The following is a 23,640-nucleotide window of genomic DNA, read 5'->3' on the forward strand; positions in this document are numbered from 1 at the left end:
ATTCGCACAGCTCCATTGGATGAGATTATGGCCAAGCTTAAAGCACTTAAGCTAGCTAATGCATTTGTTTCTAGTGCCGTTGTACATTTAACCAAACTAACGGCTAAGAACTCCGGATTCGCCATCCAGGCGCGCAGAGCGCTATGGCTTAAATCCTGGTCAGCTGACGTGACTTCTAAATCTAAATTGCTTAATATTCCTTTCAAAGGGCAGACCTTATTCGGGCCCGGCTTGAAAGAAATTATTGCTGACATTACTGGGGGTAAGGGTCATACTCTTCCTCAGGACAGGGCCAAGTCAAAGGCCAAACAGTCTAATTTTCGTGCCTTTCGTAACTTCAAGGCAGGAGCAGCATCAACTTCCTCCGCTCAAAAACAGGAAGGACCTGTTGCTCGTTATAGACAGGGCTGGAAAACTAGCCAGTCCTGGAACAAGGGCAAGCAGGCCAGAAAGCCTTCTTCTGCCCCTAAGACAGCATGAAGAGAGGGCCCCCTATCCGGAAACGGATCTAGTGGGGGGCAGACTATCTCTCTTCGCCCAGGCTTGGGCAAGAGATGTCCAGGATCCCTGGGCGTTGGAGATCATATCTCAGGGATATCTTCTGGACTTCAAAGCATCTCCTCCACAAGGGAGATTTCATCTTTCAAGGTTATCAGCAAACCAAGTAAAGAAAGAGGCATTTCTACGCTGTGTGCAAGACCTCTTAGTAATGGGGGTGATCCACCCAGTTCCGCGGACGGAACAAGGGCAAGGGTTTTACTCAAATCTGTTTGTGGTTCCCAAAAAAGAGGGAACCTTCAGACCAATCTTGGACCTAAAAATCTTAAACAAATTCCTAAGAGTTCCGTCATTCAAAATGGAAACTATTCGAACCATCCTACCCATGATCCAAGAGGGTCAATACATGACCACAGTAGACTTAAAGGATGCCTACCTTCATATACCGATCCACAAAGATCATTATCGGTACCTAAGATTTGCCTTTCTAGACAGGCATTACCAGTTTGTAGCTCTTCCCTTTGGGTTGGCTACGGCCCCGAGAATCTTTACAAAGATTCTGGGCTCACTTCTGGCGGCTCTAAGACCGCGAGGCATAGCGGTGGCTCCGTATCTAGACGACATCCTGATACAGGCGTCAAGCTTTCAAATGGCCAAGTCTCATACAGAGATAGTTCTGGCATTTCTGAGGTCGCATGGGTGGAAAGTGAACGTGGAAAAGAGTTCTCTATCACCACTCACAAGAGTCTCCTTTCTAGGGACTCTTATAGATTCTGTAGAGATGAAAATTTACCTGACGGAGTCCAGGTTATCAAAGCTTCTAAATGCTTGCCGTGTCCTTCATTCCATTCCACGCCCGTCAGTGGCTCAGTGCATGGAAGTAATCGGCTTAATGGTAGCGGCAATGGACATAGTGCCATTTGCGCGCCTGCATCTCAGACCGCTGCAATTATGCATGCTAAGTCAGTGGAATGGGGATTACTCAGATTTGTCCCCTCTGCTAAATCTGGACCAAGAGACCAGAGATTCTCTTCTCTGGTGGCTTTCTCGGGTCCATCTGTCCAAGGGTATGACCTTTCGCAGGCCAGATTGGACGGTTGTAACAACAGATGCCAGCCTTCTAGGTTGGGGCGCAGTCTGGAACTCCCTGAAGGCTCAGGGATTATGGACTCAGGAGGAGAAACTCCTCCCAATAAATATTCTGGAGTTGAGAGCGATATTCAATGCTCTTCTAGTTTGGCCTCAGTTAGTAACACTGAGGTCCATCAGATTTCAGTCGGACAACATCACAACTGTGGCTTACATCAACCATCAAGGGGGAACCAGGAGTTCCCTAGCGATGTTGGAAGTCTCAAAGATAATTCGCTGGGCAGAGTCTCACTCTTGCCACCTGTCAGCGATCTACATCCCAGGCGTGGAGAACTGGGAGGCAGATTTTCTAAGTCGCCAGACTTTTCATCCGGGGGAGTGGGAACTTCATCCGGAGGTCTTCGCTCAACTGATTCATCGTTGGGGCAAACCAGATCTGGATCTCATGGCGTCTCACCAGAACGCCAAGCTTCCTTGTTACGGATCCAGGTCCAGGGACCCGGGAGCGGCGCTGATAGATGCTTTGACAGCCCCTTGGGTCTTCACAATGGCTTATGTGTTTCCACCATTTCCGATACTACCTCGACTGATTGCCAAGATCAGACAGGAGAGAGCATCTGTGATTCTGATAGCGCCTGCGTGGCCACGCAGGACCTGGTATGCAGACCTAGTGGACATGTCGTCCTGTCCATAATGGTCTCTACCTCTGAGGCAGGACCTTCTAATACAAGGTCCTTTCAAACATCCAAATCTAATTTCTCTGAGACTGACTGCATGGAGATTGAACGCTTGATTCTATCAAAGCGTGGCTTCTCGGAGTCAGTTATTGATACCTTAATACAGGCACGGAAGCCTGTTACCAGAAAAATTTACCATAAGATATGGCGTAAATATTTATATTGGTGTGAATCCAAGAGTTACTCATGGAGTAAGGTTAGGATTCCTAGGATATTGTCTTTTCTACAAGAGGGTTTAGAAAAGGGCTTATCTGCTAGTTCGTTAAAGGGACAGATTTCTGCTCTGTCTATTCTCTTACACAAACGTCTGGCAGAAGTTCCAGACGTCCAGGCTTTTTGTCAGGCTTTGGCTAGGATTAAGCCTGTGTTTAAGACTGTTGCTCCTCCGTGGAGCTTAAACTTGGTTCTTAAAGTTCTTCAAGGGGTTCCATTTGAACCCCTTCATTCCATTGATATTAAGCTGTTATCTTGGAAAGTTCTGTTTTTGATGGCTATTTCCTCAGCTCGAAGAGTCTCTGAGTTATCTGCCTTACATTGTGATTCTCCTTATCTGATTTTCCATTCAGACAAGGTAGTTCTGCGTACTAAACCTGGGTTCTTACCTAAGGTAGTTTCTAACAGGAATATCAATCAAGAGATTGTTGTTCCATCACTGTGTCCTATCCCTTCTTCAAAGAAGGAACGACTCTTGCATAATCTGGACGTAGTCCGTGCCCTGAAGTTCTATTTACAGGCAACTAAAGATTTTCGTCAAACTTCTTCCCTGTTTGTCGTTTACTCTGGACAGAGGAGAGGTCAAAAAGCTTCGGCTACCTCTCTCTCCTTTTGGCTTCGTAGCATAATACGCTTAGCCTATGAGACTGCTGGACAGCAGCCTCCTGAAAAAATTACAGCTCATTCCACTAGAGCTGTGGCTTCCACCTGGGCCTTTAAGAATGAGGCCTCTGTTGAACAGATTTGCAAGGCTGCAACTTGATCTTCACTTCACACTTTTTCAAAATTTTAAAAATTTTACACTTTTGCTTCTTCGGAGGCTGTTTTTGGGAGAAAGGTTCTACAGGCAGTGGTTCCTTCCGTTTAAAGTTCCTGCCTTGTCCCTCCCATCATCCGTGTACTTTAGCTTTGGTATTGGTATCCCATAAGTAATGGATGACCCGTGGACTGAATACACTTAACAAGAGAAAACATAATTTATGCTTACCTGATAAATTTATTTCTCTTGTAGTGTATTCAGTCCACGGCCCGCCCTGTCTTTTAAAGCAGATCTAAATTTTAATTCAAACTACAGTTACCACTGCACCCTATGGTTTCTCCTTTCTTGTCTTGTTTCGGTCGAATGACTGGATATGACATGTGAGGGGAGGAGCTATATAGCAGCTCTGCTTGGGTGATCCTCTTGCAACTTCCTGTTGGGAAGGAGATATAATCCCATAAGTAATGGATGACCCGTGGACTGAATACACTACAAGAGAAATAAATTTATCAGGTAAGCATAAATTATGTTTTTAGGGCTAGAACATCAGTCTGCTTTTTTTTTTTTTTTCCTGTGTAATCTAATTGCAGTTGCCTGCCTGCCAGCGTGTGTGTCAGGCTCACAGTGTATACTGTGCCCACTTGTCCAGTGCCACCACTCATATCTGGTGTAACAGTAGTGTACATTTAAAAAAAACACTTTTTTGACTGGGAAATAATAGCAGACAGCTGCCAGTACCCAAGATGGCTGCTAATAAGGCAGTTGGGGAGGGTTAGAGAGCTGTTTTGGGGGGGATCAGGGAGGTTGGGGGCTAAGGGGGGATGCTACACCACAGCATATGTAAATATGCTAAAAAAAAAAAAAAAAAAACCTTTTATTTTAGTACTGGCAGACTTTCTGCCAGTACTTAAGATAGCGGGGACAATTGTGGGGTGGGGGAGGGAAGGGAGCTGTTTGGGAGGGATCAGGGGGTCTGATGTGTCAGGTGGGAGGCTGATCTTTACACTAAAGCTAAAATTAACCCTGCAAGCTCCCTACAAACTTCCTAATTAACCCCTTCACTGCTAGCCATAATACACGTGTGATGCGCAGCAGCATTTAGCAGCCTTCTAATTACCAGAAAGCAATGCCAAAGTCATATATGTCTGCTATTTCTGAACAAAGGGGATCCCAGAGAAGCATTTACAACCATTAATGCCATAATTGCATAAGTTGTTTGTAAATAATTTCAGTGAGAAACCTAAAGTTTGTGAAAAAGTGAACAATTTGTTTTTATTTGATCGCATTTGGCGGTGAAATGGTGGCATGAAATATACCAAAATGGGCCTAGATCAATACTTTGGGTTGTCTACTACACTACACTTAAGCTTAAATTAACTCTACAAGCTCCCTACATGCTCCCTAATTAACCCCTTCACTGCTGGGCATAAAACACGTGTGGTGCGCAGTGGCATTTAGCAGCCTTCTAATTACCAAAAAGCAACGCCAAAGCCATATAAGTCTGCTATTTCTGAACAAAGGGGATCCCAGAGAAGCATTTACAACCATTTATGCCATAATTGCATAAGTTGTTTGTAAATAATTTCAGTGAGAAACCTAAAGTTTGTGAAAAAGTGAACAATTTTTTTTATTTGATCGCATTTGGCGGTGAAATGGTGGCATGAAATATACCAAAATGGGCCTAGATCAATACTTTGGGTTGTCTACTACACTACACTTAAGCTAAAATTAACTCTACAAGCTCCCTACATGCTCCCTAATTAACCCCTTCACTGCTGGGCATAAAACACGTGTGGTGCGCATTGGCATTTAGCAGCCTTCTAATTACCAAAAAGCAACGCCAAAGCCATATAAGTCTGCTATAATGGCATGTCTGGCACACAGTGTTGGGGCAAGGGTCTATCTGACCACTGATACCTGGTCTGCAAAGCATGGTCAGGGCAGGTATATCACCTACACTGCGCACTGTGAAGCGGGCGTAACCCTTACACTACCTGATCGATACAACATCATACCTGATGTTTTAAAGCACGTTATTCCAAACAATTTAGGAATGTTAGGTGATTTATGCCCTTTATGGATTAAAACCCGACTCTGCATCAACTATGTAATTTTCCATGGGAGTTTTGCCATGGATCCCCCTCCGGTATGCCACAGTCCAGGTGTTAGTCCCCTTGAAACAACTTTTCCATCACTATTGTGGCCAGAAAGAGTCCCTGTGGGTTTTAAAATTCGCCTGCCTATTGAAGTCTATGGCAGTTCGCCCGGTTCGCGAACATTTGCGGAAGTTAGCGTTTGCCATTCGCGAACCCAAATTTTTATGTTTGCGACATCACACTAGTGATAGGCTGGTGGTAAAGAATAGCCTGGAGACAAGCCGAGAGTTAGATACCCAAGAGCAGTTCGATAAATCACCAAATACAGGGAGAATCCTTTAGAGTAGTTAGGAGACAAGGCCAAGTTCGGTATACCATAATAGCAGTCCTATCTTTTATCAAACAAAAGGGAAATCCAAGAGAGAAGTCAGAAGGCAACCTGATTTCAGGAACCAGAGGGGAAAAAAAACAGTAAACCAAGCAAGGTTTGAGGCACTAACAGGCTAGTAGAACCACAATGTAAAGACAGGGAGTGGTCTATGAGGTTGCCTTTTAAAGCAGTGCTGATGAGGTAACTGTTGTAACTGGCAGGCAGGTGGAGCTAAAGCGCAAAACCAGTGCAGGCAACAGATCTCCTGAAGCATCAGCACAAGCTAAAGCCCTCTGGTGGCACAGAGATAGGGCTACAGGCTGTGATTCAGGAGTCATAAGTTTCATTCCCAGGCAGAGTCATGACACTGTGCTAACTTGCATGCATATTACAAGTTGAAAGTAAGTGCGCACCACCTGCTTGGTATCTATATTTGTGCTTGGTTAGCAAGACTGAAGACCTTGCATAAAGAGTTAGAGCTACAAATAAATCACCAAACACAATTTAAAAACATTAAAAGAAAGTGTTACACTCATTACACTATCTATCTATGTTACACTATCTAATAAAAAATTATATATATATATAAATATATATATATATATATATATATATATATATATATATATATATATATATATATATATATATATATATATATATATAGTTTTGAACCCCTTTCCACTCAAATACCTTAATACATAAAAAACAATTTTTTATCAATTTTAATATTTAATAATGTGTTTTACTGTGTATTTACTGTAAATATTTTACATTCCATTGTTTTTCACATAGTATAAAATGTTCTTAGAATCTTTAAATATATATATATATATATATATATATATATATATATATATATATATATATATATATATATATATATATATATATATACATATATACAATATACAGTATATATACACACAACAACAATTAAAAGTATCGGGAGGCGAAAAGTGAATTTAGAATCCTCTACTAAGCACAAAATGTAGAGAAAATAACTCATTTTGTAGTTCAATTACAAATCTAGGCAAGTCTAGAATTGTAAATGATCTACACAATGAGTTATTTTCACTCTCTCAGAACATTGGAATGTAAAATATGGATAACTACCTTCGGGTTGAGCACAGTGGATCTAACGCTGTGTCTGGTTATCGATAATTGTTAGGTTCTCATCAACGCACTCCATTAAAGTCTAGGAGAGAAGTTAATGCTGTCACTATATCCGAAGTCCTGAAGTTAGCTCACGTTGAATACCATTTTCTTTCAACTTGTAATACATGCGCGAACCCACATGCATTAAAAATTTACTTCTGCCGGTGTTTGCGCTCCAGCAAAAGAAGAGTGAATTATATTTTATGTAAATATGTGACAATAGAATTGTTATGTTTTTCCCATGTGGAATTCAAATGCAAGGAGACATCCCTGATAAAAGTAGTTAACAGTAGTAAGTTTGAAGAATTGGAGTCTTGCTATTAATTGTCATTATTAAAAATAAATCAATTAAATATTAAATATAGGTCATGGTGAAAAGATAACTGCATGTGACATAAATTATTTGTGTGTTTCATCAAATATATCTTTTATTTTTTCAGGGACATCCAGGAATTCAAGGTCCTAAGGTAAGACATATAGCTAATATATCAAACTAAAAAATAACTTATTAACGTTTCCATTAATTGTATTGAAAAATATCCATTGTTTATAGAACTTGATCTATAATCATGCTTTATTTAAATTAATACGGTACATATATTTACAGTTAGTAATGATAAGTTGAAAAAACTAGGTAGAAATTAATACACCACACTAATTAGTATTTTTTACTAATCATTGTATTATTGCGCCATTCAATAGTTATTGAACATGATTATTCAACCATTAATTAGTCTTATTCCTTTACCCTGTAACATTTTTATAAAGTCTCATATAATTGAGGGCACCTCACCAATAATTGTTTGTGCATTTATAAATGCAAAGGCAAAATCATCCAAAATTGAGTGCTTTTAGTGCACTCTAGAGAGTAGTATAAATTAAAGGGACGATAAATACCTTGTAATTAAAACATATTTCTGTTGTCTTACAATAGAATAACATATCAGCCAAGTCTCTATATCTTTAAAACAAAGTAACCTCCTTTTTACAGCAATTGTTTTTCAATAGCCAAATTTCACTCACCATATGCCTTATTTGTTTGTGGGAGCCAACCTGCAGAAAAGGCTAGCCACAGTCATAATGTGTTGTTTTGCTCTTGTTATCAGCTAAATCCAGTAAGGAAAATATATGTGGCAGGGTTAGCTTTGAGAAGTCAGCAGTGCACAGTTCAAGTTCGGATAATTAGAAATTACATGAAAATGAGTAAAAAAAATAGTTTATTGCAAAGTTGCTTTATTATGCATAACTATACATATACAAATCTCAAGGTGTTTACTATCCCTTTAATTAATGTATAGACCTTTTGTCCAAAACACCAGCATTAGTAGCAGACCTACTCAACAGAGGGACCTGGTTCACAATTTAGTTTGGGCCCTTAAAGGTAAAGTAGTAAGAAATAACAGTAATATACATGTAGCTCTGTATAATGATTTTGAGTAGATAGATAGATAGATAGATAGATAGATAGATAATTTTCTATAAATGGAGACGATTTAGTACTATGGCTACTCTCCCTAGAAGTTGCTGTCCAGCCAAGATGACTCAAAGGGCACCGCACAATTCTCAGTGAGGTAAAAAAGAACCTTATAGTGACAGCTAAAAACGTGAAGAAATTATTGAAACTGGTTCATAAGTCTACTATATGGAAAACAATGAACATTGAATGGATACCACGCATCCAAATATAGATACATCTGCTTTAGTACAAGTCCAGTTATTTGTATTTGTAATACCTCACAAACACTCATGTATAAAAAATATTAATGTGCTTTTAAAAAAGTTTATCAACGTGGTATGTATAGTCACAGAAAATAGTGTAAATCTCCTAATATGATGTTTGCTCTGTTATTGTCACTAATAAGTAGTAAATAGTACTATACATATTTATGACACTTTCTAAATCATTAGTGAGGGTTCGTCTTGAACATGCAGATCTGGAGACCATATCTTTATAATAATATAAATAAACTAATAACTGTTCAAAAGTGGTCAACTAAAATGGCAGAGGAGAGAATGGAGATAGATTATATGAGAGCCAATCCACAACATGAAGTCAGCAGACTGTATGGGCCCTCTGGTTTTACCTAAAAACACATAGGCCCCTAGTTATGAAAGTCTGGCGGACCTGATCCGACAGTGCGGATCAGGTCCGCCAGACCTCGCTGAATATGGCGAGCAATACGCTCGCCGTATTCAGCATTGCACCAGCAGCTCACTAGAGCTGCTGGTGCAACGCCACCCCCTGCTGACTCGCGGCCAATCAGCCGCCAGCAGGGGGGTGTCAAGCAACCCAATCGTACTCGATCGGGTTGATTTCCGGCGATGTCTGTCCGCCTGCTCAGAGCAGGCGGACAGGTTATGGAGCAGCGGTCTTTGTGACCGCTGCTTCACAACTGCTGTTTCTGGTGAGCCTGCAGGCTCGCCAGAAACACGGGGCATCAAGCTCCATACGGAGCATGATAAATATTCCCCATAGAATAGGAGCTCCAAAGGCTAAAGTATGCAAACAGGAAAATAAATGCAATAAAAGTTAATCTCAATGGATCTGAGGAATAGATCTGTAATCTCAAATATATCTAGGAGTATACACCTATAGGAAATATGATATGAATTAAAACTGATTAAAACATATTTAATAATAACATGAAGACATAAAAACATGAAGAAAAAAAAAGAATATATGGATTTGGAAGTGGGAAGCCAAGTACCAGGCGCAGCTGGATGTGGCTATTTCTAAACAGTGATGTGCAAAAAGGTGCACATAAATATATAAATGAATGTCTCTAGAACACCTAGGTGTGTAAAAATGACGTGTACACGTGAAAAATAGAAAAAAATGTGTTATAAAATAGTGTCCAAAATCAAATAATGGATAAATCCTAATACCAAAATTAGTGTCCAAAATTCAGGATAATGGATAAATCCTAATGGCAAAAAAGGGTCAACTTGATCCGTATCCCTGGAGTGGTCACAGTGATCCTAAGAATATTATAATAATCCTGGGTAAAGTGTGGAAAAAAGTGTTGAAAAAGTAGAAAGTGTTGAAAAAATTAAAAAATAAAAATAAAAATGATGTAGGCCAATGGGAATACCTGAAAGTCAAACAGAAAAGACGAAATGTGCAAGATATCGTCTGAAAGGTGAAGTATATTGGAAAACTACTCGCCAATAATGTTTAGACAAATCCTGGGGAGAAAATACAAGCCTCATAAATCCTGGTCTGGGTTAATCAGCCCTCGAGAGGGCCTTTTTCTAGATCTAGATCCAGTTAGGGGATCTATTATTGTGAGCTTGTATGCTTAACTAGGCGCAGTCAAATACATCACATGTGTAATACACTCTGGTTTTACCAGCTGGCACAATTTAGGTTTCTAATACAGACTTACATTTTATATAAATAATTAATATTTGAATTGTTTATTGTAGGGATTAGATGGAATAAAGGGAGAAAAGGGAGATCAAGGTGAAAAGGGATATACTGGACCACCGGTGAGTATGTATACAAGTTTATGATATGTTTCTAATTTGTTTGCCTGTGCATTACTGGTATGGTACCCAGGTATTCATTTATAAATTGTACTCTTTTTCAGGGACCTCCTGGTCTAGAAGGACTTATTGGCCTACCAGGTGCCAAAGGAGAAAAGGTATTTCTATTGTATATAAACTGCACTCAGCTGTGAAAGACAGAAACAGAGTTTACTGGTAGGGACTAAAGAGCACATTTCCATTGGATGCTGCTCGCTGTCATTCATCAGGCAGACCTCCCTCCTCAGTGACTCAGAGGCTCAGCAGCAGGTGATAGCACAGCGAGTTCTATGGACAAACTCAACTGGTTACTGCTGCTCTCTGTGGAACTATGAGGACTAAGGCAGATTGCAATAGTTACTGTAATGGTGTTTATAATTAGGCATTGGTTCTATTTGGGTTTTTATTATTAATGTAAAAAGAGAGTACAATCAAATGTACACAACGTTGCTCTTTATGAATGAAGCATGGTGCTAAAATAACTGAAAGTTAGCTATAAAGATAATTAATTAGGACTAATTAATAAAAAAAAATAAAGCTCAAAAACTCTAAATAATACTCGTTTTTTTTATATTAAAAGAAAGAAAAGTGTTGAGTTTTTTAACTCAACATTTTTCTTTCATGATTCAGATATAGTATATCATTTTTAAAAATGTACAATTTACTTCTATTACTAAATTGACTTCATTTTCTTGGTATCCTTTGTTGAAAATAAGATAGGTAGGCTCAGGAGCTTGCAAGTGTCCGGAGCACTATATGGCAGCGGCTTTGCAAGAATGCTATGGGCAATATTATATATTGTGCAAACACTGCTGCCATCTAGTGCTCAGTATTTTTGCTAAACTGTTGCCATAACGGGCTGCAGACATGCACACACGACCTACCTTTAGAATGAAGTCAATTTGATAGACTAAAGAAATAAATTGAAAATGTTTTAAGAAGTTGTAAGCTCTGTCTGAATCCAAAAAGAAACAATTTGAGTTGCATGTCCCTTTAATTTAAATAATGAATTATTTTACCCTTACAGTTTCTGTCTGAAGTCTCACTTAGGATGTAAGAACTGTAATAAAACATATATAATAAATTACAATAAATAAAGGGACAACAAACATAAACATGCTCTGTCAAGCATTGTAAACATACAGAAAGCTGCTCAAATAGATGTTAAATCAAGAAATTCATATTTATGCACAACTCAGTGTCTGTCTGATAATGACACCCCCTACAGGTTTGTCTGTAGGCAGGATATGCCTCTAACTATTTGAATAAATAGTAGTTTTATTTAGAACACACAAATCTCACAAAAAATCATAACATAAATTAAAATATCCTCTTTGAAAAACAACAAGGTAAAACATTGACTTTAATGTCCTTATTTTACCCACATAGTAAATCTTAATCCCTTTTGTGTAGAAATGTGTAGCTGTATCATAGTCTATAATATAATATTCTATACCAGATATATCTAGTACAGTGAGATAAAACAATTGTGTATATATTATATGTATTTTCTATAATTTCTATAATATATATCTACTGTATAATTAAATATAATCATTTTTTTCTTTTTCTTCTAAAAGGGCAGACCAGGTGAACCAGGCTTAGATGTAAGTATTTATAAAAATGCTTATTATCATCTATCTGCATGCAGCCCTATAAACATAGGTATAATATGCAAAGGTAACATTTATAAGAAGCAAATGGGTAAAGACAGTTGCCAACTGTTGTAGATTAAAAGAAAAAATATAGTAGCGCTTATAAAGCACAGGGACTTGTATCATATACAATTATATACAGTAAAATCACACGTAAATATATACAAAATAACGCATATGTGCAATCACAGACTTCAGAGCTCATAAAACCCAATCTAGGAGAGACAATGATAAACTGTGTTGTCTCTCGGAAACTCCATGAGGCCCATTCGGAGCTTGAGGGCCCCTGTTTCTGGCGAGAGTTATAACTCTGTCCACCTGCTCTGATGAGGCGGACAGAGATCACCACAATTCAACCCGATCGAGTATGATCAGGTTGATTGACAACCCCCTGCTGGCGGTCGATTGGCTGCGAATCTGCAGAGGGCGGCGTTGCACCAGCAGCTCACAAGAGCTGCTGGTGCAATGCTGAATACGGAGAGCGTATTGCTCTCCGCATTCAGCGATGTTTGTCGAACCTGATCCACACGGTTGAACTGCCTGTGTCTAAACACTGATAAGGGGGTTGGAGTTGCCTAGGCAGTTTAGCTATGTAATTCATTTTGCTTATTTTTGAAAATTATTTTAAAATACTTGCCAGCAATTTTTAAACAATTTTTTTATGCAACCTATTTTTAATTAATTAGCCGTTTTAGGATATGCACAGATCTCCACCTGTTTTATGTCCCTTTAAGTAAAACCAGTCTTAAGGCTATTTAGTCTTTATAAAAGCTATATCCTGTACATCTAAAGTATTATACGATTGTTCCGTTTGTATCAGCCAAAATTAACTTATGTAAGGGACCTCACTAATTACGCAAGTGTTCCCCACTGACTTCCGGAACACTGTCCCTTCTGAACATCCTTGCACCAACCTGTAATTTGATTCAGAAAATTGTGTGGTTCCGATTTCTGTTAAAAGTAGAAATGGAGACTCCAGATTTACCACTGCTATACTCCACAGTGGTATAATTGCCTCTAATTAGCCTCTGCTGCAGAGAAGGAAACTTAGGTTACAACATGGCAGCATCCATTGCTTTTATGGACACTAAAACGTGACATTATTTTTTCCATTTTTCAAAAGCTAATGTACATTTTAAAAATATATCAACATATAATTCTTAGGCTAATCTCTGCTTTGATTGTACATTTTATCTAGCATTTATTTAGTGATATATTCATATATTGCCATATTACTTGGTAGGCTAACACCCCAGTAATGTCTCACAAATGTAACGTAACAGCATTTTATGGAATAAATATAAATTAGGAATTAAGAAGAATTAAGAATATACACTTTTATTAAGTAGACTGTATTTGTTTTAAGTTTTAAATTATTTATGCACAATCCTTTTTCCATAATAATAATACTGCAATTATTGAGCATAATGTGTGTCTAGGATATGCGTTAATAATTGTCTATTACTCAGTATAGTAATGTATTTTTAAGACAATATACCACCAGGAATAACTACTCTGATGATGTGTTTTAATATTGATATAAGAGGAAACTGGTAGTTTGAGTGCAACTGGTTAAATTATTATGTTTGTTTTTTTATTTATAGGGCTTCCATGGTCTGTCTGGAGATAAGGGAGACAGAGGGGAACGAGGAGAAAAGGTTGGTATCAGTGAATATTTAAAGGGACAGTCTAGTATAAATTAAACTTTCATTATTCAGATAGGACTTTTAATTTTAATCAACTTTCCAATTTACTTTTATCACCAAATTTGCTTTTTTTCTCTTGGTATTCTTGGTTTAAACTAAACATAGGTAGGCTCATATGCTAATTCCTAAGCCTTTGAGGGCTGCCTCTTATCACATGCTTTTTAAATCTCTTTTCAACACAAAGAGACAGAAAGTACACGTGGGCCATATAGATAACACTGTATGGCACAGGGGGTTATTTAAGATTTAGCACAAAACAATGCTAACTGCAAGACAATAGATAATAAACAGTCACAGTCATGTGATCAGGGGGCTGGAAGAAGGTTCCTAGATACAAGGTAATCACAGAGGTAAAAAGTATATTATTATAACGGTGTTGGTTATGCAAAACTGGGGAATGGGTAATAAAGGGATTATCTGTCTTTTAAAACAATAACAATTCTATGGTTGACTGTCCCTTTAAATGTAGCTATATAAATAAATAGCAAAACCAGCAGGTTGTTTGTCATAGAATATAAGTATTAACCTAATGCCTTATATTGATGACTTATCCTAATCTTAATTAATTTCAAAGGAACTACTTCAAATTCTAATTGTTTGTGATGTAATAATTAAATGGTCATTTAATTAATATCCCTAACAAGTCATAAAATAGCAATAAATTCAGTAAGTAAAAAAAATGTTTTACCACAATTCGGGTCGATTACATTTGAAACAGATTTATCTAGCCTGCTTTCATAGCACGTATCATGATGCATTAATAAAAATGTAGTATATTTTTTTTTCTTGCCCCCCCCACCACTTATTTATTTAGAAGATGCAAAACTTACCTGCACTGTAGCCAACGTTGAGCTAGATTACAAGTGGAGAGATATATTTTATCTCAGGGGTGCTAACTTCAGGACTTCGGATATTGTGACCCTGTTAACTCCCTCTCCCCATAGACTTCTAGGGGGGCATCATAAAGAAAGCCCTTTCAATTTATCACTTGTGCACTAACCAAAAACTGCGCTAGAACAAATGCGCTAACGCCAAAGGTGCGATAGGAATACTTCACATACCAGTGGTCTTCACTTAAAAGATAATATTCTTTTTTTATATATATATATAGCACAGGGGGTTAACAGAAGTGAGTAAACCCCTGTGCACTATCACTTAAATGTCAAATGATTCAAAATTGAATCACCTCTCAATAATTGCATTATTTCTAAGTTGACAAGTAGACTATTTCCTCTTATGAACAATCAAAAACAAATACAATACAGGCCCTGAAGTAGAAACTAATGTAGAAACTTCAGCACTCATTCTTCATCTGTGGATCCATTCAAGCACACCCAAGTTGTTTGTAATAAAGTGAGAGTGCACTTAACTGAGTTTTCTGAGATGAAAAAAACCCATTCAAAATATAGTGTTTCCATTATTTATTTTTCAGTGTATTATTTTTTTTAAATTGTGGTCACTTCCCAAAATGTGCATTTTCCTTATTTCTGCAGGGTGAAAGAGGTATACCTGGGCGGAAGGGAGTCAAAGGACCAAAGGGAGAACCTGGGCCTCCAGGATTGGATCAGCCGTGTCCAGTGGTGAGTACAAAAATAAATAAAAACACACATATAAATCTTTACTTCTACATTCATACATAATAAATGAATTAAGGTTTCACAGAAGTTCTATACATATTTCCCATTCATTATTTGTCATCTTATTATCTCATTGCTATTTCTTTCTATAAGGAGTAATAGTGTTTGTAAATATCTAAGATAGTTTTCATATTGAGATTAAAAAGTAATTATAACACTTTAAAATAACATATCTTATTCACTGTACAAAAAATCTACCTCTCATCAGATGGTGAGAGTCCACGGGTCATCACATATTCTCCTCCTGACCACTAGGAAGAGAATATTCCTACATGGGATGACTCGATAACTCTCACCATCATGAAAGACATTAATTTATCAGGTAAGCATAATTTATTTTTTTACAAGTGTTTTATGGCAAGGTTGATAGAAAATAATTCCAAGAGCATAAACACTTAGAGATTGTAATGTAGAATTGTATTTGTGTGCAGTTAAAAAAAAATGCAATATGCGTTAATTATGTATTTGCCTTCCTGTAATTAAACTTTGAAAAATGTGGGTTTTCCATTACTGAGAGCTGGAAATGCATACTGATGGTTTTAAGTTACACATATTTCCAAAATTGGCCTCAGCAAGGGAAGTAGATAAGATACTACAAAACAATATATTTTTACTAACAAAATACCATTTGCTAGCCTTGTCTACTGCAGTGACCAGTTCTGATTGGCTCCTCCAAGAAAGTCAAGAGGTTAGGGGGGGAGTTTGGGCACTAAAAGATAAGTGCAGCGACAGAAAGTCTTAAGAATGTGTTTATGTTCATTTAAGGTTCCAAACCAGATTAATTTAAAAATAAAGCCAATCAAACTCCCTTTTAAAGAACAAACAAAGAAAAGATAGATAGATAAACGATAAAAGTGTATATCCTGCGCAGATAACAGAAGGGAAAGGGGATATGGAATACCTCTGGCTCTCCTCAGCGGGTCCCTAGTGTACCCAATATGAAAGTAGAAAATAGATAATAGATGGGGGTGGAGGTGAGCGCCAAAAAAGGCTGAGGTAGGGAATGGGGACACCTGTTAGACTAATAGAGCGGTGTCCACAATGTAGGTTCTCTTGTTGGAATCGATGTACAAATAGTATAATAACTATAAATTAGTTGTAAACTTTAAGAATGTGTATCAATGTTTAATCCACACAAAAATGTTAAAATATCTCAGATCTACTTAAAAACATACACAATCCTAAAAATAGAAATAAAAATAACAATCATATAAAATCATGGATCCATGTTACAATAAAATAAATGCAAAAAATGGGAATGCACAATAAAAACCTTTTTGCAATAATTGATCTTATAGACCAAGTATCCTAATTAGGCCACGTGTCCTAATTGGAGTAGTTTATTTAGAAACAGTCCAGATGGTGGTAAATTTTCTTATGGTTATATTTGTCCAATTAAATCACAATATGGCAAAAAAATTAGTGTCTCTGTCCGTGACCAATTCTGAAATAATTCCAAAGCAGTGTGTGTCCTGTGCCTGAAATGGTGAGAAAATGGAAAATCCAAAAATGTGTGATCACTTAATGTGAAAAAAAGGGGAAAAAATGTAGAAAAATGTAAAAAAAATGTAGAAAAATGTAGAAAAAATGTGTAACCTTGCAAAAAATGTGAGAATCCTCCAGTTTATGTGGCAAAAAGTGAGTATTCAAGGTGATTAAAAAAGTGTCCAATGTGATATAGTGATTTCTGTGCAATGAAGTTGTAGCTCAGTATGATCCAATCAAAAACCAAATAACATTGTGCAAAAACCTGTAAAGAAAACAAACAATACTATAATATATACAAACTGTTAAGTGGGTATATCAGTATTATGCTTACTCAAATCAGTCGACGCGTTTCGGCCATGTACTCCTGGCCTTTATCAAGACCCATTCCCTACCTCAGCCTTTTTTGGCGCTCACCTCCACCCCCTTCTAAAGATAGATAGATAGATAGATAGATAGATAGATAGATAGATAGATAGAACCTAAAAGTACTTACTATTTTCACATAAGGACTAAAATTATTAAGCTTTTTGGAAAGACAAAAACATCATACACATATATAGAATTTTTAATACTGGAGCTATAATATATCCACATTTACATTTTCAAAGAAACAAACATAGTTGCTTGGAAAAGTGTTGGTTGTATTTTTGCTCATTTGATCTGCAAAATAACTAAATATTACTGCATTTTTAAATAGGCTAAGCAGGACTTGAAAGGCTTTAATGGGAATACAGATTTATCTTATCCATACCCCTTGGTATAGTATCCCGTATCTTTCTTGCTCTGGTTTCTGGTGTTTGTGTTGCTAGCATGAGATGTGGGGGTTTTATGATAAAGGTGCTGTGGTGCATGTTTTGTGGTGCTGATAAACTGTAACTTGAATACAATGCATGACTGTAAATTTACAATGAGAATTTAAAAAGTCAGAAAATTCCAATGTTATTGCTGCTACCTAAAGGGATGTGAAACTAAAAAATAAACTGCTTTGTATGGATAGAACATTTTGTTGTTTGCCTAACTACCCTGCTCCCTGGTTTTATTGGAACATTAAACACAAATTGTAAATTAAATACAACTGCAGTTTCATATTGGAAAAGTATTTTAGAGTGAATATTGCAGGGGGGGGGTTGTCAAAAAAAGGAGATTTTTACCTTTTTTTCTTTTCACTGTGTTCCTTGTTCCCCAAAATAGACCTTATTAACTAATCACAACCTTTGCAACTTTATGGTATTTTTTAATATATATATATGATAAACTATGGTCTGTGGAAAACTTTGAGGAGACAAGCCAGGTACTTTCTCACGTATGCCGCCTCAGCTGTGTCACATGACTATATCTCACTTATGCCGCCTCAGCTGTGTCACATGACTATATCTCACTTATGCCGCCTCAGCTGTGTCACATGACTATATCTCACTTCAGTCCAAATTTACGAGGAACAACTTTTTATTGCGTACTCTGACTACTTTGTTTATAAAGATAGCTGCACAACAGATTCTATTACATGAGAAAAGTTAATTTATTTAAATATCGTCTTACAATATCCCCTGAAATGACAAAATGGTCATTCTAGTCTGGATACTTGATGGTTTTGATTTTTAATGTAAAGGTAATGTAATAAAAAAAAAATGTATGTCCCCTTGTACAATTCATTCCTACATCAACATTTAAAATTAACATTTGCTTCATTTAATTTTTGGTTATTTAAAAAAAAAAACTTTGTTATTTGTTAATGTAATTGTGAAGTACTAAACAAAATGTAGTTGAATATATTTATAAAGTAGAGTAAAGTCTATGAGCATGTGAATATGTTGTATGTTTTTATGTGTGTGTGCCTACATGTGCCTTACATATATTAGAAGACAGAGACATTTTTTTTTTGCTGGCCTTCATTATGATAACATTTAGTCACACCTATAGCGTAAAGAGCTGATTGAAGTGTCTTGAAATGTGGTAAAGGGGATGGAATAGTGACTGTTTTTAAAATTCTAAAGTGATGTAATTTTCAAAAAACATTAACCTATCAAACACATAAACTCCGCACCTGTACTCTATTAACCTATGTGCTGGGCAACAATATGTTACACAATATGCCACATGCAGTGTTGGGGGCACAGAGTTTGTGTTTCAAATTTCCATGAGTCAGCATTTTACCCCAGAAGCTTCCAAAGTTTCATTAGAAGCCATGTTAAAATTCCTAAATTACAATATGAAGACATTTCAGTATATATTGCCAGTTTTTACAAACACTGAACATTTAAAGGGACAGTGCACCCAAAAAATTTCTCCTCTTTAAATTATTCCCAAAGATCCTTTTTACCTGCTAGAGTGTATTAAATTGGTTGCAAGTGGCTCCTTTACTCCTATTTCAGCATTTGAAATAGCTGATTTAGCTTGTGGTTTCCCAACCTATACTGAAAGTTTTGATACGAGAGTATATGCTACTGACAAGACTAAGTAAACACAGTCAGCAGAAGTTACACTCTCAGTGGAATGCAGGATAGTTAAGTAATAAAATGATAATTGTCCATTGTTCTCTCTATGTATTGAGTTTTGGTGTTCCAGACAATTATAAGATAAGGAAGCAAGTGTGTGTACACAAAGTTATAACATAATGAGATCTGATAATACCTTATGTTCAACCCCTTGTAATAGGCTGTGGTTTCAAAGCACAAAACCAGCTACTTCATATACACAAATAAACCCGAAAATGCAATTTCTCAAATATTTTATACTCTGCAGGTGGTATAAGTCATTTAAAATACATTTATGGAAAAACAATATTACAGTGTACTGTCCCTTTAAGGTGCCTTTTCACATATTTAAAGGAACAGTCTACTCCAAAATTATTGTTTAAAAATATAGATAATCCCTATATTAACCATTCCCCCAGTTTTGCACAGCCAACATGTTTATATTAATATACTTTTTACCTCTGTGATTACCTTGTATCTAAGACTCCCCCTCAGCCCCCTGTTCACATGACTTTTTATTTATTATCTATTGACCTGCATTTTAGCCAATTAGTGCTGTGTCCTGCGCAACTCCACGAGAGAGAGCACAATGCTTTCTATATGGCTCACATGAATTATCCTTGTCTTGTGAAAAGCAAATTAAAAAAAGCATGTGATAAGAGGCTGTCTGTAGTGGCTTAGAAGCAGGCAGAAGTTTAGAGGTTTAAATGTTATAAAGTATATTAATGTTGGTTGTGCAAAGCTGGGTAGTAAAGGCGTTATCTATCATTTTAAACAATAACAATTTTGGTATAGACTGTCCCTTTAATCTTGAAGCAACAGCAATTTTTTGTTCCCTTTGGAAGAGATTAGGGTTTTTGTGCGTATGGCTGATTCTTGAGCCTTTTCAATTTATTTTCTAAATCTGATTTTTTAATTCTTGAGATACTAATTTTCAAAGTTGAGAAATAGGGGTAGATTTATTATGCTGCACTACTTCTTTTGCCTCCATAACACCTTAGAAGTGACAGAATCAGTCATCCTGGCACTCACTTCTTCAGGGTGATTGACATGCCCTGCTCCGTTACAACCAATTGCAGCATTACATTTCACCACACAGCAGCATCTCTACTTGCGAACCTGCCTGCTTGCAGTCATGATACATTTTACCCATAAAGATGCATGAGCAGCATAAAAAAATTATAGTGATTTGGATAAGAGCATGCACATTTTAAATAATATATAGCTGAGTTATTGTGTTAATATACAGATGGATGAAAAGATGACAGCGTAGCTAGCAGGATTTGTTTTTTTAATAAACCCCAGTAATTGTTACATTTAGAGATTGACTAAAACATTTTTAAAACATTAATCAAATACATTTAGTTTAAAATGTTGCATGTTAAAGTTTCATAATTAAAATATTAAAATTGAGGGAGTGTGGGTTATTTTGTATGTGAGAGATCAGTTGTGTATAGGCTATTTGTCAACACATTTTACTTGTGTCTGAACTGGAGAAAATACAGGGTAATGGAAACAATCTTTTGAAATATCTCTGGAAAAAAGTGCTGTAGTATTGCCTTTTTTTATTGCTCATTTGTGAATTATGCAATTCTACTGTATTTCATAGTCCTTTAAAGGGACACTAGGCCCAACTTTTTTTTATGATTCAGATAGAGCATACAATTTTAAGCAACTTTCTAATTTACTCCAATTATCAAAAAAAAAAATTCTTTGTCCTTGCTATCTTTATTTAAAAAGCAGGAATGTAAAGCTTAAGTGCCGACCCATTTTTGGCTCAGTACCTGGGTAACACTTGCTTATTGGTTTGTTAAATGTAGCCACCAATAAGCAAGCTCCTATGCTTTAAATTCCTGCTTTTGAAATAAAGATAGGAAGAGAACAAATCATTTTTTTATAGTAGGAGTAAATTAGAAAGTTGCTTAAAATAGCATGCTCTATCTGAATCACGATAGAAGAAAAATTGGGTTTAGTATCCCTTTAAAGGATTATGAAATGCAAGTGAATTACATAATTCACAAATGAGCAATAAAAAAAGGCAATGCTACAGCACTTTTTTCTAGAGATATTTCAAAAGATTGTTTCCATTACCCTGCCCACTGTATCATGTGACAGCCACTTACAGACTCATATACATATACACTGTGAACTGTTGCACATGCTCAGTAGGAGCTGGGGCCTCAAAATGTGAGCATATAAAAATACTGAGCACAAATTGATAATGGAAGTAAATTGTAAAGTTATTTACAAACGTGTGCTCTGTCTAAATCATGCAAGTTTAATTTTGACTTTAGTGTCTCTTTAATTCTTCATATGGTCCCACTATGAAAAAAAGGAAAACTGTTGTTTCTCTAGAGTCAGGATAATTTTGATGTTACAGCAGTTAAAGGGCCATGATACCCAAATGTTGAAATACTTGAAAGTGATGCAGAATAGCTGTAAAAAGCTGACTAGAAAATATCACCTGAACATCTCTATGTAAAAAAGAAAGATATTTTACCTCAAAATGTCTTAAAGGGACACTGAACCCAAATTTTTTCTTTCGTTATTCAGATAGAGCAGCAATTTTAAGCAACTTTCTAATTTACTCCTATCATCAAATTTTCTCCATTCTCTTGGTATCTTTATTTGAAATGCAAGAATGTAAGTTTAGATGCTGGCCCATTTTTTGTGAACAACCTGGGTTGTTATTGCTGATTGGTGGATAAATTAATCCACCAATAAAAAAGTGCTGTTCAGAGTACTGAAACAAAAAAAGCTTAGCTGCCTTCTTTGTCAAATAAACAAGAGAGAGATAGCAAGAGAACGAAGAAAAAATGACAATAGGAGTAAATTAGAAAGTTGCCTAAAATTGCATGCTCTATCTGAATCACGAAAGAAAAAATTTGGGTTCAGTGTCCCTTTAAGTATTCACACCCCTTTGTAAAGGACTTTAGGCAGAAAATCAGTATGCCTGTTCCGGGACTTGCAAGGGAGCGTGCCTCATGCACACTCATGTTATTTCCCTATTCAGTTTAAGGAAGTTTACTTATGAAATCTCATGAGAGTTAAGTGAAATCTTTTGAGATCACAGTAAAAGAGTTTATGACCTCAGCACTGCGGATGCTGATTGGCTGCTGTTCATTTCTTCTTCTTCTTTTTTTTTTTTTTTTTACCTCCAGCTGGACAGCAGCTGAAGTATAACTTTTTACACAGCACTTACTCTGGTGAGCTGAGGAAATTGTGAGGTAAAATATCTTCCTTTTTTACATAGAGATGTTGAGGTGATATTTATTTCCTAAGACATGGAGAGTCCCTGACGTCATTCCAATTACTAGTGGGATATTCAACTCCTGGCCAGCAGGAGAAGGCAAAGAGCAAAGCTGTTAAGTTTAACTTCCCTTACCCATAATCCCCAGCCATTCTCTTTGCTTCTGTCAATGGAGGTTGTGCAAAGTTGGTGTCTGAAGATAATTTGTCCTTTTATGGGTATTTTTCCCTGCAAGCAAGGACTGGGGTCTAGCTGTGTCCACGTCAATCTTTTGAATAAGAGTAGTGGTGGCTTTTAGCAGTTAGAAGGTGGTGAGGTAGTCCTTACTTTACTTCTAAAAAGTTTGCTACCCCTTTGTTGAAAGCCAGGGTTGGTGACTTTGATCTTTCTCTTACTACAAGTCCATGACAGGGAGTGCAGTGCCTGCCACACCTATGTAGCTGCTTTCTGTCCTGCACCCGGATCCACAGGTAAGTATCTCTTCCTTTCTAGTTTAGAAAGGACAGCACTCAAGAGGTTAAACCTCCAGTGGATCTCATTATGGGACAGGGTTACCCTATTGTCTTGGGGTACAGTGTTGGGGCAGATTTTTATTGGGTCATAAATTTAATAGTTGGCACTTTATGTATGAGGATGAGAGACTTTAGGAGTTAATCTTCTTACTTCTTGACTTATTAATGTTATACTGGAACATACTTGGGAGTTTTTTATTTATCGTTGCTAGATTTCAGTTTTTCATTTGTTTTTTTCACACCAGTTTCTGTTCCCGGCCACTCACATGTCCTTCACACATCTGGTTTTACGGAGCAGACTTTTATGAGCTCAGAGAGCCGGTTTGAAGGTTGAAGAGAGGTGTTGGCTTTGTTATTCGCCGATTGTACTATCCTCAGTGACTCTGGATTTGTTCTCCTGTCAGTTCACAGACTCTTCTGTTTGCTAGTGGGATTTTAGCACTGGTTCAGTAGGAGATTCAGATAGTTTGTC

General features: G+C 36.9%; 1 protein-coding gene across 1 annotated transcript in view; it reads left to right on the plus strand.

Moving 5' to 3' along the window:
- The window catches only part of COL23A1 (collagen type XXIII alpha 1 chain), a 267,708-nt gene that overhangs the window by 218,001 nt on the left and 26,067 nt on the right, over positions 1-23,640 (plus strand). The window contains exons 20-26 of the mRNA XM_053717243.1: positions 7,362-7,388; positions 10,348-10,410; positions 10,512-10,565; positions 12,027-12,053; positions 13,706-13,759; positions 15,301-15,387; positions 17,630-17,689. Of these exons, the coding sequence (XP_053573218.1) occupies positions 7,362-7,388; positions 10,348-10,410; positions 10,512-10,565; positions 12,027-12,053; positions 13,706-13,759; positions 15,301-15,387; positions 17,630-17,689 (372 nt within the window). The remainder of the gene's footprint in view (positions 1-7,361; positions 7,389-10,347; positions 10,411-10,511; positions 10,566-12,026; positions 12,054-13,705; positions 13,760-15,300; positions 15,388-17,629; positions 17,690-23,640) is intronic.

This window comes from Bombina bombina, chromosome 6 (assembly GCF_027579735.1).
Source record: "Bombina bombina isolate aBomBom1 chromosome 6, aBomBom1.pri, whole genome shotgun sequence".
Classification (NCBI taxonomy): domain Eukaryota; kingdom Metazoa; phylum Chordata; class Amphibia; order Anura; family Bombinatoridae; genus Bombina; species Bombina bombina.